The sequence below is a fragment of the Heloderma suspectum genome, chromosome 2 (assembly GCF_057233095.1).
Source record: "Heloderma suspectum isolate Gila_16-S chromosome 2, 16-S_ref, whole genome shotgun sequence".
Taxonomy (NCBI): Eukaryota; Metazoa; Chordata; class Lepidosauria; order Squamata; family Helodermatidae; genus Heloderma; species Heloderma suspectum.
This window is the reverse complement of record NC_139459.1, coordinates 1,240,503-1,257,184: the sequence shown is the minus strand read 5'-3', so window position 1 is coordinate 1,257,184 and position 16,682 is coordinate 1,240,503. Positions and strand designations below refer to the sequence as shown.

At 49.2% G+C, this 16,682-nt stretch overlaps 1 protein-coding gene across 2 annotated transcripts in view; it reads right to left on the bottom strand.

Moving 5' to 3' along the window:
- NPR2 (natriuretic peptide receptor 2) overlaps positions 1-16,682 on the bottom strand; it is a 52,719-nt gene that overhangs the window by 24,703 nt on the left and 11,334 nt on the right. For both annotated transcript variants that reach the window (XM_084832683.1, XM_084832685.1), the window contains exon 2: positions 1,640-1,842. In XM_084832683.1, the coding sequence (XP_084688809.1) occupies positions 1,640-1,842 (203 nt within the window). The remainder of the gene's footprint in view (positions 1-1,639; positions 1,843-16,682) is intronic.

Here is a 16,682-nt window from a genome sequence, read left to right as displayed (position 1 = left end):
TTGTTGGAATTGCTTGTGATTGTGCCTTGAGAATTTCCTTTTTTAAAAGCTCCCACCCATCCTGGACTCCTTTTCTCACTAGCATCGCTTGCCATGGGACCTTACTGATCATTGTTCTGAGTTTATGAAAATCAGCTTTCCTAAAATCCAGGGTACGCGTTTGACTACACTCGGCTTTTGCTTCCCTTAGAACCAAGAACTCAAGTGCAACATGGTCGCTTTCCCCCAGAGTTCCTGTAACTGCTACTTTATCCACTAAGTCATCTCTGTTGGTTAGGATCAAGTCAAGGATAGCCGATCCTCTAGTTCATTCCTCCACTTTCTGTAGGAGGATGTTATCAGCAACACAAGTCACGAATTTCGTAGAGGGGCCATGTTTTGCAGAATTTGTCTCCCAACCAATATTGGGGAAATTGAACTCCCCCATTGCTACTACATTATGCTTCCTAGAAACATTGGCAGTTTGCTTTTCAAAGGTTTCATCCTTGTCTTCCAGTTGATTGGGTGACTGGTAGTAGACTCTGACCACCATGTTCCTTTTACACTTTGCTCCATTTATTTTAACCAGATGCTCTCGATGGGGCTACCAAGCTCCTCCTCCTGTGTTTCTGTGCAGAGATACGTATTTTTAACATATAGTGCAACTCCACCTCCCTTTCTGTTCCTCCTGTTCTTTTTGAACAAGTTATATCCTTCAACTGCTGTATTCCAGTCATGAGAGTCATCCCACCAAGTCTCAGTTATACCTATCAAATCATAATTTCCCTCCTGTATTAAGAGTTCAAGTTTGTTCTGTTTGTTTCCCATACTCTGGGCATTAGTATATAGACATCGAAGACCATGTGCTTCATAGTCTGGCTTTCTTCCTACATGTGTCTGTTGACTATTATTGGGCGCTATCAGAGCTGTTCTCTCCGTTGTGGTGCATACTCCTATGTCCATTGTTACCCCCAACTTTACCTCTCCCTTCCCCATAGGATTCAGTTTAAAGCCCTCCTGATGAAATTCTTCATGCTGTGGCCAAACACATTCTTCCCATCCTTTGTGAGCTGCAACCCGTCCCTTGCCAACAGCCCATCTTCCAGGAAGTGTAGCCCGTGGTCCCAGAATCCACGTTCCTCGAGTCACAGAGTGCCTGAGGTGCAACTCTTATGTCGCAGGAGAGCCCCTTGGCTCGGGGCAACTGCTCTGGAGGACAGAGAAGGGGCCAAGGCCTCCTGTGCTGCAGAGAAGGGGATGGCATAAAACAGGGGCACCGGTGCCAGGCGCACAGTCAGGGCAAATGGGATGCTGGGCCTCATCGGGGTGGAGCAGCCCTGTCAGGATGCCTGGTGCTGGAGCTGGCCGCCTAGTGCTCAGCTCCTAAAAGAAGAGCTGGTACGGTTCACTCCTGACTAACTCGGAAACCCTTTCCCCTAAATTCAGATATGCAGCGAAGGGCTGTGGCTACTCAGACATCAGAGGACAGCTCTCTGTACCTGCTCAGGGGCGAGCTCACCGTGATTGCTGATTCACAGCTTCCGAGGCAAAACCCGCCCTGGCTCACCTCACTCCTCACTGAATCTGCAACAGCCCCCGTCCTCTCCCTCCTCCAGACCTTCCTCCCCCCTCCCGCCCCCCAGCACTGTTTCAGGCTTACCCGGAAGGCCTCCCGCAGGCCTCCTGGGTCCTGGCCTTCCTTGTTCTGCCAGGGCTTGGCAGCCTCCCGGTTGCCCTCAGCTCGCAGGCTTTCTCCAAAGACGTCCACGTAGAAGAAGACATAGTCGCCGTTGGTCATTCTCTCGTACTGAGCCAGGCGCAAGACCTGGTGCAACATCTCCAATGGGCCACAGATGTAGATGACTGAGGGAGGAAGCACACCAGCCCAGAGAGAGGCGTGTCTCAGAAACAGGCTAGGATCAGGACGCGGGGACGGGAGGGCAGGACCCCGGCAGCCACATGCAAGCCACAGCGCAGGAGGAGGGGCAAGAATGATGTTCAGGAAGCTCCCCAACCTTTTAATGTTGTTGGTGATCTATCCATCCATCCATCCATCCATCCATCTATCTAAACACATAAAGCAAACAAACACATCACAGAACTGGAACTAACCAAGAGTGTCTGGATACAGGAGGTTTTAAGAGATCTGGTTCTCTGCAGGTAACTATAATGTTTGGTTGGCAAAAATACCCTCATGTTATATCATTCTGTATTCTATTTGACTGCCATTATGTTGCCTAAACTGAAGCACCTACACATAAGGGACGTATTGGCTGACCCAGCAAATCCCCGAGGGTTGCAGAAGTACAAAAGCATTAGGGAAAAAACTCTAATGGGGGGGCACCCAAAACAGCCCCAGAAGGACTCAGTGGCACAGAATGCTGCTGAGAGCAGCAGCCCCCTCCCGTGTTCCCCAGCCACTGGTGTACACGGCACCCTGCCTCTGGCATGGGAGGCGGCATAGAGCCATCAGTACCAGTAGCCAGTGAGAGCCTTGCCTCCCAAGATCTGCCTCTCATTCCCTTTCAAAGCCCACCAAGTTGGTGGCCATCACTGCATCCTGTGGTAGCACATTCCGTAGTTTAACTCTGCGCTGTGTGAAGAAGGACTTCCTTTGATCTATCCTGAATCTCTCACCGTTCAGCTTCCTGGGATAACTCCATTGGATTCTAGTATGATGAGATGGAGAAAATATCTCCCCGTCCACAATTTATAATTTCATACAGTTCTTCCTTCCTCTTTATTATTTTAAAATTTTCTTTCTAGTTTTTTTAAATTGCAAATACAACAATAACAAGAAAGGGGGGACCACAACAGAGAGGGAGGGGGGAAGAAAAAGGAGAAGGAGGGGTGACAGCGGTGAAAAGAATGTATCATAAAACACATCCATGCACAATAATCATTTACATCTCACCCTTAATATAAAAAGAAAAAGAGGGGAAAAGAAGGATTCAATACTTCCATTTCAAATGTACACCTCAATATAAGCACTCCATATTACTAAATAAACATCCATATGAAATTGACAGTTGCAGGAGATATGCCCAAGTGCGGTAAGAGCAGTCAGATTTTCTGTCTTTTGAATGATTGGTGGTGAGTGTTTATCCTTCCAGGCTTGAAGTATGAGCCTCTTTGCAACTGTAAGGACTCTTAGCATCCACTTTTGCTGTCCACTTATTAATCCCCACATCATAGGGATGTAATTTAAAAGCAAGTGGACACCCACTATTATCACCGATTTTTCACAAACAACATTTATAACAAGCGATAACTTCCAACCAAAAAGAAGCTACAACAGGATATGCCCACATCAAATGCCTCAATGAGGCATTGTCCTCCTTACATGGCCAGCATATGGCAGAGCCAGCCAGCTTCTTCTGAACAAGCCTCTGTGGTGTCCAATATACAAGTAGCATCAATTTTTGTTGAATTAGCCTCCGTTTTAGATGGACAGAAATAGCACACCTGGAAGCAGGGGCAACTTCCCATTGATTAGGCTGCATGGAGCACTCCAGCTCTTTATTCCCTGCCTCTCTGACACTCTGAACATCTACTTTACTACATTCCAAAAGCCTTTTATAAACAGCTATTGTAGGTTTCACTTGCTGTAAGAAACCAATTAATTCCTCCAACAGTATAGGAAGTGCTGAAGCACTCATTGCTAATGGCCCCTATCTAGACTCCAACAAATGCCGTAGCTGTATGTACTGCCAACTAGCACTGGACAAAAATGAAACCTAATCTGCAATACTGAAAATGGTCAAAACTCATCATCTGATCCTAGTAACTGATCTAAAGTATAATTCCACTATCAGCCCAACTCCTCTGTATAAAAGGCCATCTTCCTATTTTCAAACTGGATTCTCCCATAAAGTTAATTTAGCATGCGAATATGGATCATAGAATCATAGAATAGTAGGGTTAGAAGGGGCCTATAAGACCATCGAGTCCAACCCCCTGCTCAATGCATGAATCCAAGTCAGAGCATCCCTGACAGATGACTGTCCAGCCTTGTCTTGAATGCCTCCAGGATGGGAGAGCCCACCATCTCCCTAGGGAATCGGTTCCATTGTCATATTGCTCTAACAGTCAGGAAGTTTTTCCTGATGTTCAGCCGGAATCTGGCTTCCTGTCACTTGAGCCCATTATTCTGTGGGTTGAGTTTTGATTGATGTATAAATTTCAGGTAAGGAAATAAACCCACAGGGTCTCAACGTATCTCTGTGTAAGTTTTGATTGAGACCTAAGCCATCTTCAGATTGAACTGTATCCTGGAAGGTCTTCATCAATCTGGTCCAGAACTAGATGTACAACTGATTTCGTAGAATCATAGAATAGTAGGGTTGGAAGGAGCCTATAAGACTATTGAGTCCAACCCCCTGCTCAGTGCAGGGATCCAACTCAGAGCATCCCTGACAAATGGCTATCCAGCCTCATCTTGAACGCCTCCAGTGTAGGAGAGCCCACCACCTCCCTAGGGAATCGGTTCCATTGTCATATTGCTCTAACAGTCAGGAAGTTTTTCCTGATGTTCAGCCGGAATCTGGCTTCCTGTAACTTGAGCCCATTATTCCGTGTCCTGCACTCTGGGAGGATCAAGAAGAGATCCTGGCCTTCCTCTCTGTGACAACCTTTCAAGTACTTGAAGAGTGCTATCCTATCTCCCCTCAGCCTTCTCTTCTCAAGGCTTAACATGGCCAGTTCTTTCAGTCTCTCTTCATAGGGCTTTGTTTCCAGTCCCCTGATTATCTTTGTTGCCCTACTCTGAACCCTCTCCAGTTTGTCTGCATCCTTCTTCAGGATAATCAGTTGTTGCGGTACATGAGCCTTCGTCCATCGCTACCCCCAACTTTACATCTCCCTTCCCCGCAGGATTCACTTTAAAGCCCTCCTGATGAAGTTCTTCATGCTGTGGCCAAACACATTCTTCCCATCCTTTGTGAGGTGCAACCCATCCCTAGCCAACAGTCCATCTTCCAGAAGTATAGCCTGTGATCCCAGGCTCCAAATCTCTCTCGTCGGCACCACCTTTGTAGCAAGTGATTCACCCAGAGTATTTTCCTTTCCCTTGCTATCCCTCTTCTAACTAGTGGAAGAATGGATGAGAAAACTACCTGGGCCTCAAAGTTCTTGAGTTTCCTTCCCAAAGCTTCAAAGTCTGATGTGATTTCTTTGTAGCTCCGCTTGGTGGTACCATTTGTTCCCACATGGATGAGAAGGAAGGGATACCTGTCAGTGGGCTTTATGAATGTAGGCAGCCCTTCAGTCACATCTCTAATCTGTCCTCCTCGGAGACAGCATATCTGACGAGTCCATGGGTCTTCGCGACATACTTGGGTTTTGATCCCAAGTTTTTGGGAAGTACTAGTTCCCCTCTACTCAGCACTGGTTAGGCCTCATCTGGAGTACTGTGTCCAGTTCTGGGCACCACACTTTAAGAAGGATGCAGACAAGCTGGAGAGGGTTCAAAGGAGGGCAACAAAGATGATCAGGGGACTGGAAACAAAGCCCTATGAAGAGAGACTGAAAGAACTGGGCATGTTTAGCCTTGAGAAGAGAAGACTGAGGGGAGATATGATAGCACTCTTCAAGTACTTGAAAGGTTGTCACAGAGAAGAAGGCCAGGATCTCTTCTTGATCATCCCAGAGTGCAGGACACGGAATAATGGGCTCAAGTTACAGGAAGCCAGATTCCGGCTGAACATCAGGAAAAACTTCCTGAGTGTCAGAGCAATACGGCAATGGAACCAATTACCTGGGGAGGTGGTGGGCTCTCCCACACTGGAGGCCTTTAAGACGAGGCTGGACAGCCATTTGTCAGGGATGCTCTGACTTGGATTCCTGCATTGAGCAGGGGGTTGGACTCGATGGCCTTGTAGGCCCCTTCCAACCCTACTATTCTATGATTCTATGATCCCACACAGCAAGGAGTCTCCCACAACTACTACTCTTCTGGTTGTTGTAGGCCTTGGTTTCATCGCCTCTGCTTGACTGACCTTCAGCCTCTTGCTTGCTCTCATGTGGGTTCCCCTGTAATTCTTCCTCTGCAGGCTGTCCTCCAGTCTCATCCTAAGTACCTGGAAACGGTTCCATAGTTCCACTGTTTCTACTGGTGCAGAGCGGCTTCTAGTTCTTCTGCTCCTAACTGTCACCCTTTTCCAAGGAGTATCCTCTACTCCATTTTTCCTTGCCTCAGCATTTTCCTCTTCTGCCTCAGCTTGCTGTTGCTCTTCTAGCTTCTGGTCTTCACTTTGCTGCTGTAGTTCCATCGTTCTGTCTAAGAACTCTTCATCTTCTATTCCCTGGAGGGTCAACACTCGCCGCTCCAGTCCTCTTACCTTTTCTTCCAGCAGTGCAATCAACGTACACTTGCTGCACGCATAGGCCATGTTGATCTCAGGCAGGAAAACAAACATTGCACAGACCTTGCAGGTCACCACCACTGGAGAATCTTTTCCTTCCATAGTCTCTATTCCCTTTTTGTTTCTAGCTTTCTGATTGTACTGGGATAGCCTGTGCTATTCAATGGGGGTTAAAAACAGAGTCTCACTGGTATGCAAGTGTGTGTTACAAGAAAAAGAAATTTTTTAAAAAGATTTAAAAACATGTTAGGGGCCTCCCCCTTGACCTCCCCTGCCAAACTCCCCTAGCCAACTCCTGTTTGCTGTCCCTGATTGCTCGCTCTGATCGCTTGCTCTTTGGGAGCTTGCTTGCTTGTATAAGCCCTAGACCAGTTGGAGCAGCTTCCTCTGCTCTGCTCTGCTCTGCTCTACTCAGCTAGGAGGCAGGAAACTGAAAACTGCAGCGGATGAGACATTACATGCCAACTCTCTCCTGCTGCTAAAATTGCTAGTGGAGCCATTCCTTTCTTTTTAATATACCTAGATCCTAACACTATCCAGCCAGGAAGAGGTAAAGAATAATTTGACTCCAAAACAACTCATGGAAGAGTATTAAAATAAAAGATGTTTTCCAATAATTGGTATGAGTTAACAAATAAGCCTTATGACATAAACTAAGATCTGAAAAATTAAATCCCTGCTCTTAGATTGACAACTGCATCATCTTCAGAGAAAAATGGGGAGAAGCCACCCCCACCCCACCTAAACTTTTGAAATGCTGCATAAAGATTTTGAAACTACGTTTGGGGAATATTTAAAGGAATATGTAGTATATATATTACCCATGTCAAGACATTCATCTTAAGTATGTTTACCTAACCCCAACTACTTAAATTAAGTGTTGCCCTTCTTTCCAAGTCAAGAGATATTTCCACCTGTAATATATTTATATTCAGTTTAACCATTTGCAAGATATCTCTAGGCACCAATATACCAAGATACTTTATCACATCTGGATACCAATGAAATTGTCATTTAGGGCACGATCTAATGGGGATAGATAGCCCCCTGCAACCTTGGAGGCGGCCAACTACCCAATGCAGGGTGGGAGGAGTGCAGGGGGGACCCCTCCTCCATGCTCTGGCTGCCCAGCATTAGGGGCTAGATGGCCGATTCCAGCTGTCCAGCCAGAGAGGGTCAGAGTGCGGGAGGCCAGATGGCGCACAGGGAGCATCGTGATGATGCTTCTGCTGTCCCCGCCCCTCCCCAGGAACGCCCCCTTTCCCCTGCTCCAAGCTGCTTTGACGAGTGTGGAGCTGGGGACAAACTGCGCCTCTTGCTTAAGGCTTACAGTAAACCTCATTGCTTTGAATTCTAAAAGAACGGACTCAGCTGCGATTATTTCACTTGAAGCTGAGAGAATGTTTGACAAATTACTGCAAGCCTTAAATTATCCACTCCCTGTCTCTGGTGAATTAATCCCACTTGATCAGGATGCACAAATGTATGTATCACATGCTGAAGTCTATTAGCCAGAATTGCCATTAATATTTTAGCATCCACGTTGGTTAAGGACCTATAATTTGCACAGTTGGTATGGTCTTTGCCAGGTTTAGGGATAACTGATAAGCATCCTATAAAGAGACAGGTAACGTTCCTGATTCAAGAGCCATATGATAAAGGCAGAAAAGCTCAGGAGGCAAAAGGTCCACGTGGGTCTTACGGCACTCCGCCAGAAAATCACCCGGCACCAGGGCTTCCCCGTTCCTCCTATTCTCAGTGACACGCTTAGCCTTTTCCATTCACAGAGGCTCTGCAAGCAGTTCCTTCTGAAGGACCCAATCCAGAGAGACTTTCTCAGCTTCCTGCCTCGTAGGCTGCTGGCCCTTCCTATATAGTTCAGAAAATTTTTCTTAACTCGAAATCTATGTTTTGGGGTTGTATATATATTCTTATGATTATCTTTGATCAATGGAATAGAATTCCAATGTTTTTGTTGTTTTAGCTGAACCTAAAACCATTTTGATGCACAGCCCCTCCCCGCAAAGCATGCTCCCACCCCGAAGGGTGCAGCCACGCAATCAGCCCTCGCTCAGACACATAACTGTTCAACGCTGAATGGATTGCAGACTGAAAATTGTGAGGGGGATCGTTTGTTCAGGCGTTCAGTCGTGTCCGACTCTTCGTGACCCCATGGACCATAGCACGCCAGGCCTTCCTGTCCTGTGCTCTCTCCCGGAGCGTGCTCAAGTTCATATTCATTGCATCCGGGATGCTATCTAGCCATCTCATCCTCTGCCGTCCCCTTCTCCTTTTGCCTTCAGTCTTTCCCAGCATCAGGGTCTTTTCCAGGGAGTTTTCTCTTCGCATTAGGTGGCCAAAATATTTGAGCTTCAGCTTCACTATCTGTCCTTCCAATGAGCACTCAGGGTTGATTTCCTTTAGGATGGACTGATTTGACCTCCTTGCAGTCCAGGGGACTCGTAAGAGTCTTCTCCAGCACCACAGTTCGAAAGCATCAGTTCTTCGGCGCTCAGCCTTCCTTATAGTCCAGCTCTCACAGCCATACGTTGCTACTGGGAAAACCATAGCTTTGATTAGACGGACCTTTGTTGGCAAGGTGATGTCTCTGCTTCTTACTATGCTGTCTAGGTTGGCCATAGCTTTCCTCCCCAGGAGCAAGCGTCTTTTAATTTCATGGCTACAGTCACCGTCTGCGGTGATCTTGGAGCCCAAGAAAGTAAAATCTGTCACTGCCAAATTGGGTCCGGAATCCCCTTAAAATCCCCACCAGTTATCAAATGATCATACACGATAGTAGGCAGGTGACCAAGGGCACAATCCTATGCATGTTTAGACAGAGAAAAGGCCTACAACTCCCAGCAGTCTAAACATGCATAGGATTGCGCCCTAAGTCACTCATGAGACGTAGAATAGTAGGGTTGGAAGGGGCCTACAAGGCCATCGAGTCCATAATAAGCAGAACCACATTAGGCCCATAAACATTCACCACAGCAGTCACCGTATCAGTATATTTAACCCCCCCTCTGGATCAGATATTGCTTGTACTGCTGATATCAATGTTTCTGTGTATCACTGCTTCTTTAGGATTTTAGAATTGCCACCAGCACAAACGTCTCCTGCTCAGTCTTTGCAAGGCTTGTCTTGTCTTCTACCAAAAGATGAGTTTCCTGTAACAGCGCAACATTGGTCTCAAGCTGCTTCCCTTCAGTCTGGAACGCACGTTTTCGTTTGCTGGGAGTACCCAGGCCCCCAGCATTCCAAGTAATAACATTCAAGGACATAACAGTACACAGATTAGAAACCACCAAGAAGAATGCAACAAAAACAATTATATATGGAAAACACTTATTTACACCCACCATCCCATCCTTGCCATTCCATTCACAACATATGCAGAGCCTCAAGCATATAGAATCCATATGCTACATGAACAATATCACCATCACATATTCAAAATATCCAGGACTGTACTTATGACGCTTATAACAAGAAGCCAGACAAATCAGCTGACTAATAAGCCTTTATGCTAAGAGAGGTAAGTGAAAAGGGGAGGGGGGAATCCAGAAAACAACCAACCAGCCACATCCTACCCCCCAATAAAAGCAACAAAAATACCAAAAAAATTAAAACAGACCAAAATGCACATAAAGGAAGAAAAGGAAAGAAAACTCGGAAAAGGAAAAGAAACACCCCCACCCCCACCATGCTTTCTGGCCAAATGTCAGCACATCCTGCCCACACAGCCCCCCTCCTGTATCCCCCTGCCAACAAACAACTGTAGATCAAGCCAAGCATGATATTTCATCCCCAATGCCTGAGATATAAATATATGCACATATACATGTATGCAATATACATATATACACATATACATGCAATTCCAGTTCTGAAATGTAAATATCTCAAACTCAGTCAGTAGTAAAAAAAGGAGGGGGAGAATTTCACGTTGACACACACACATGTGCGCGCGCGCAGGGGGACACCTTGAAGGTTCTTGAAGCCTTGGGCACCCGTCCCTTCATTATTAACGTTTTCGACACCTGCCTGTCTCCTTGTTGCAAGCAGGCGTGGCTGTGAGCAATTTTTCCCCTCGGGGAGTATCCTGTTTTGCACTCACATAGCTCACCTCTCTTCCTTAAGTTCCCTCAGTTTGTCTTCTGGGTTTGTGAACTGCCAGCGCCCGAGCTTATTCCCTTTCTTCTTCTTCATCGTATGACGTCTGCATCTGCATTCCTGCCATACCTCCGCTCCCACTTCCGGGTCTTCCTCCGCCTCCTCCTCCTCCTCCTCCTCCTCCTCCGTGGGCCACTTTCTGACTCAGATCACTTCGCCAGGCTTCCCCCCAGCACCAGAAACAGGCCCCCGGCTCAGGCCAGAAGGGCCCTTTCCCCCTCTCGCTTCGGGCCACCCTTTCCCGGCCCGTGGGGCTCCCTCGTGGGACGAGGCGGGCCCCCCCGCACACACAGTCCAGAGGCGGCGGGGCCGCCACCCCCACCCGCTCCTGCTGCCTCCCAGCCTCTGCATGCGGGCCTCCCATATGAAAAGCGGGAGTGCCAAGCATGAGGAAATGGTGGGAAATGCCGGGATTTGCCCGAGTTGTCAAGGCAGCAGCTGTGCGACAGAGGCCCCCATTTCCCTTGAAGCTGCTTTCCTGGGCTTTATTCGGAAAAGTGGGGTTTGCCTACCATGTCTTTGGGTGCTTTTACGGTGCTGTTGCCTGCCTCCTTCATGGACTTCCATGGGGGTCCAGAAACTGTCCCCTCTCCCTTGTAGCCCTCCTGTGTTTTCCCACTCAGTTGTCCATCTTTTTTCTCACCACTTCCAGAGACAGCGCCTAGCGCTATACGTCAAAAGTCCTTGTGCAGCTATTCCAACTTTTTCCCCCTTAACTGATTTTCTGTGGTAAGAAAGAAGATGGAAGTAGTGAGGGGAAAACACAAATGGGAGGGGTACAATAGGAAGACCATGACGTCTGGACCCCCTTTAAAATTCTGTACATGAGGCAGGAGGATTACTGGAGGTACCATATAAAATCTGTGAGGGCGGATCGAATGCAATCATAGGCCGGAGCGCTGGGCGGAAAACAACAGAACGACATTTCATAGGGACAAATGCCCAGTTCTGCACCTAGGAAAAAGAAACCAAATGCACACTTGCAAGATGGGGGATACGTGGCTCAACCACACTACAAGCGAGAAGGATCTTGGCATAGTGGTCGATCACAAGCTGAATATGAGCCAACAATGTGATGTGGCTGCAAAAAAGGCCGATGCTCTTTTGGGCAGCATTCATAGAAGCATCGCTTCCAAATCCCAGGAAGTACTAGTTCCCCTCTACTCAGCACTGGTTGGGCCTCATCTGGAGTACTGTGTCCAGTTCTGGGCACCACACTTGAAGAAGGATGCAGACAAACTGGAGAGGGTTCAGAGGAGGGCAACAAAGATGATCCGGGGACTGGAAAAAAAGCCCTATGAAGAGAGACGGAAAGAACTGGGCATGTTTAGCCTTGAGAAGAGAAGACTGACGGGAGATATGAGAGCGCTCTTCAAGTCCTTGAAAGGTTGTCACAGAGAAAGCCAGGATCTCTTCTTGATCATCCCAGAGTGCAGGACACGGAATCATGGGCTCAAGTGACAGGAAGCCAGATTCCGGCTGAACATCAGGAAAAACCTCCTGACTGTAAGAGCAATACGACAATGGAACCAATTACCTGGGGAGGTGGTGGGCTCTCCCACACTGGAGGCGTTCAAGACGAGGCTGGACAGCCACCTGTCAGGGATGCTCTGACTTGGATTCCTGCATTGAGCAGGGGGTTGGACTCGATGGCCTTGTAGGCCCCTTCCAACCCTACTATTCTATGGTTCTATGATTCTATGCCCTGTCTCTACATTGGTTGTGCTTGGAGTCCTCTCTGTGGAAGCAGCCTTCGAAGAGGTCACCATGTCATGCCCCCACTTGCTCTACAACCCCTTAGGGGCCCAGATCCTGCATCCTGGGGGCCCAGATTCAGCCTCCTCAGCTCAACCAGGCAAATTTCTGCCTAGACCATGAGGCCAAACCAACCCAGGTGTGGCGGCCACATTGATAGTATTCCTCAGTGGGGAAAAGCCCCCCTGGGAGCCCTTCTTCTTCCATTCCTTTTGAGCCTGGAGAACTCCGCCCCATCACCCTTCCATTGGCATAAGAACACAACAACGTCAGAACTGGGCTGGGGGCAGGGGGCTGTCATGTGCCAGGCAAAGGGCCGCCAACAATGTGATGTGGCTGCAAAAAAGGCAAATGCCATTTGGGGCTGCATTCATAGAAGCATAGCTTCCAAATCCTGGGAAGTACCAGTTCCCCTCTACTCAGCACTGGTGAGGCCTCATCTGGAGCACTGTGTCCAGTTCTGGGCACCACACTTGAAGAAGGATGCAGACAAACTGGAGAGGGTTCAGAGGAGGGCAACAAAGATGATCAGGGGACTGGAAACAAAGCCCTATGAAGAGAGACTGAAAGAACTGGGCATGTTTAGCCTTGAGAAGAGAAGACTAAGGGGGGCTGGATAGCGCTCTTCAAGTAGTTGAAAGGTTGTCACAGAGAGGAAGGCCAGGATCTCTTCTCAGTCATGCCAGAGTGCAGGACATGGAATCATGGGCTCAATACGACAATGGAACCAATTACCTAGGGAGGTGGTGGGCTCTCCCACACTGGAGGCATTCAAGCCGAGGCTGGACAGGCATCTGTTGGGGATGCTCTGACTTGGATTCCTGCACTGAGCACAGAGTTGGACCTGATGGTCTTGTAGGCACCTTCCAACCCTACTCTTCTATGATTCTACGATTCTAAGAGCCCTGCGGCTGGATCAGATCCAGGCTCCATCTGGTCCAGTGTTCCGTTCACACAGTGGCCAGCCATCTGCCCCAACAGGAAGCCTGCGAGCAGGACATGAGTGCAGCGTCACCCCCACCCTTGCTGGCCTCCCTGCCCTGCCCCTTGCCCACCTGTGAGAGGCCACTGCCCCCTTTGCCAGGAGGCAGCCACTGGGGGCCAACTCCACAGGGTGGGAGCAGGGTCCTGGGGAGAAAAATTCCCTCTTGAGATGAGCAGCGCAGCATCCTGCAGGCCTGCAGAGTGCTGCCAACGGCCCAGCCTGAGGCCCTCCTCGCCCTCAGTGGAATCACAGACTAGGAGCCGGAGAACGCCAGGAGAGCCCTGAAGCTGGATCAGACCCAAGGGCGCCTGTCTAGTCCAGCATTGCATTCCCCCAATGGCCAACCGCAGCCCCCAGGAAGCCCACTCCCCAGGCACCTCCCCTACTGCCTGGACCCTCCAGGCACTCATCGCTTGGCAGCCCGGCACTGTGCTAGCTCAGCTGCCCTGCATCTCCGCCTCCCTAGACCTTGGGGTCCCTGACAGCACCCAGCCTGCCTGCATGTTTCAGGGGGTGGGTGACCCAGGTGCCTCCATGGGCTGTTGTCTCCACCCCCACAATAGACAGAACTTTGCAGGTCCAGAGGACCCCCCCCCCCGTGTCATTTGTTGAAGGTTTGGCCTGACGACTTCATGGGGGGCTGAGGAAAGCTGCGGGGCCGCAGTTGGGGCTGGAAGAAAAGGACCTCGCCCAGGGAGCCTCAGGGTGGGCGAGCGCAACGTCTGGGTGCTGTAGGGAATCTCTGGCTGCCAGTGCTGCCTGGCACAGGCAATGTGGCTACAAATGGCACAAAAAAACATGTTTGAGTTTGTGGTTGTGCAGAAAGAATTTGCAGGTTCCTGGATTCCAGCACCTTCTGCCTGGCTCTGTAATTGGAAACAGAGGGCCCCACTGGGCAGCTCCAGTTACAGGAAAGAGGGGGCGGCCCTTTGCCTGGCACATGACAGCCCCCCACCCCCAGCCCGCTGCACACGGCCTGCCGCACGGACGTGGGCTGCCGCTCCTCCTGCGACTGGGCCGAGCAGGGGCAGGGGGAACACAGGCCCTCTCAAAACCAGTCAGGAAGCACATACCCCTTCCCCCCATCCCAGGTCCCTGCTATGCTCACTCCAACCTGGTCCAGCTGGCAGGAACATGCTGTTGAGCAACACTTGGGAGAAAGCAAATGCCAGGAGATCAGGCACACTGCAGCCTGGACCAGCCGGAGGAGCCTTTGCATGTACTGCTCTCTCACACGCACAGATGCAGGCGCTCCAACAACAGGAGAACTCGCACTCTGGAGGTGCACACAGCCAAGCAGCAGCCGGCCACACTCCAGGGGCACGCTTGCTCACACACTCACTTGCATGAACGGCACTTTGCCTGGACTGCGCTCCATGCCCTAGTGATGGAATACTTCTCAAAGCCAACCCTCAGTGCAAAGACACAACTGAACAGCCACAGCCACTGGGGCTCAGCCCCTCCGCCCCAGGATGACACGAGAACATTCAGACCCAACCTCACCAGCACACACCATCAGCGCCCCTGAAAGCTCAGGGACTCATTACTGCTTTTAGAGGGGGAAAACAGATGGGAAACATATGAGCTCAGTGGCCAGGAAATTATGTGTCACCAGCACTGGCCTCAGATGAGCTCTGGCCATGTCCAGGCAATTAGAATCATAGAATAGTAGGGTTGGGAGGGACCTACAAGGCCATCAAGTCCAGCCCCCTGCTCAATGCAGGAATCCAGGTCAGCATCCCTGACAAGTGGCTGTCCAGCCTCATCTTGAATGCCTCCAGTGTGTGGGAGCCCACCACCTCTCTAGGTCATTGGTTCCATTGTCGTATTACTCTAACAGTCAGGACGTTTTTCCTGATGTTCAGCCGGAATCTGGCTTCCTGTAACCTGAGTCCATTATTCTGTGTCCTGCACTCTGGGATGATCAAGAAGAGATGATGGCTTTCCTCTCTGTGACAACCTTTCAAATTCTTGAGGAGCTCTATCCTATCTCCCCTCAGTCTTCTCTTCTCAAGGCTAAACATGCCCAGTTCTTTCAGTCTCTCTTCATAGCCCTCCCTTCATAGGGCTTTGTTTCCAGTCCCCTGATCATCTTTGTTGCCCTCCTCTGAATTCTTCCAAGTCCCAGTGGGAGAGAGACCAGAAGTGGGATTCAGGTTCAGCTGGAGGGCTACCATGAAGGTCAGCCTAATCTTCACATGAAAATGGAAAGAAAGCCCTTTTAGGGGCTTACAAGGGTCAAACATTTAGGGGCTTATACTGGTCAAACATATAGAAGGACAAGTCTTACTGTGGAAAAATCAGCATGGCTTCTGCAAAGGGATGTCCTTCCTCACCAAACTTTAGAGTTCTTTGAGAGTGTCAGCAAGCACATAGATAGAGGTTGTATATCTGGACTTTCAAAAAACCCTCTCCAAAGGCTCCTAAGTAAACTTAACAGTCATGGGATAAGAGGAAGGGTTAGAAGAAGCAGAAGCAGAGCGTAGGAGCAGATAGTCAGTATTCACAAGAATATAGTAAGCACTGGAGTTCACCAAAGACCTCCATTGCCTTACCACAAAAAGCACGAATCATAGAATAGTAGGGTTGGAAGGGGCCTACAAGGCCAGCGAGTCCAACCCCCTGCTCAATGCAGGAATCCAAGTCAGAGCATCCCTGACAGATGGCTGTCCAGCCTCGTCTTGAAGGCCTCCAGTGTGGGAGAGCCCACCACCTCCCTAGGCAATTGTTTCCATTGTCGTATTGCTCCAACAGTCAGGAAGTTTTTCCTGATGTTCAGCCGGAATCTGGCTTCCTGTCACTGAGCCCATGATTCCGTGTCCTGCACTCTGGGAGGATCAAGAAGAGATCCTGGCCTTCTTCTCTGTGACAACCTTTCAAGTACTTGAAGAGTGCTATCATATGTCCCCTCAGTCTTCTTTTCTCAAGGCTAAACAGGCCCAGTTCTTTCAGTCTCTCTTCATAGGGCTTTGTTTCCAGTCCCCTGATCATCTTTGTTGCCCTCCTCTGAACCCTCTCCAGTTTGTCTGCATCCTTCTTCAAGTGTGGTGCCCAGAACTGGACACAGGACTCCAGATGAGGCCTAACCAGTGCTGAGTAGAGGGGAACTAGTACTTTCCTGGATTTGGAAGCTATGCTTCTATGAATGCAGCCCAAAAGAGCATTGGCCTTTTTTGCAGCCACATCACATTGTTGGCTCATCTTCAGCTTGTGATCGACAACAATTCCAAGATCCTTCTCGCCTGTAGTGTTGTTGAGCCACGTATCCCCCATCTTGTAAGTGTGCATTTGGTTTCTTTTTCCTAGGTGCAGAACTTGGCATTTGTCCCTATTAAATGCCATTCTGTTGTTTTCTGCCCAGCACTCCAGTCTATCCAGATCACTTTGAATTTTGTTTCTGTCTTCCAACGTATTAGCTATCCCTC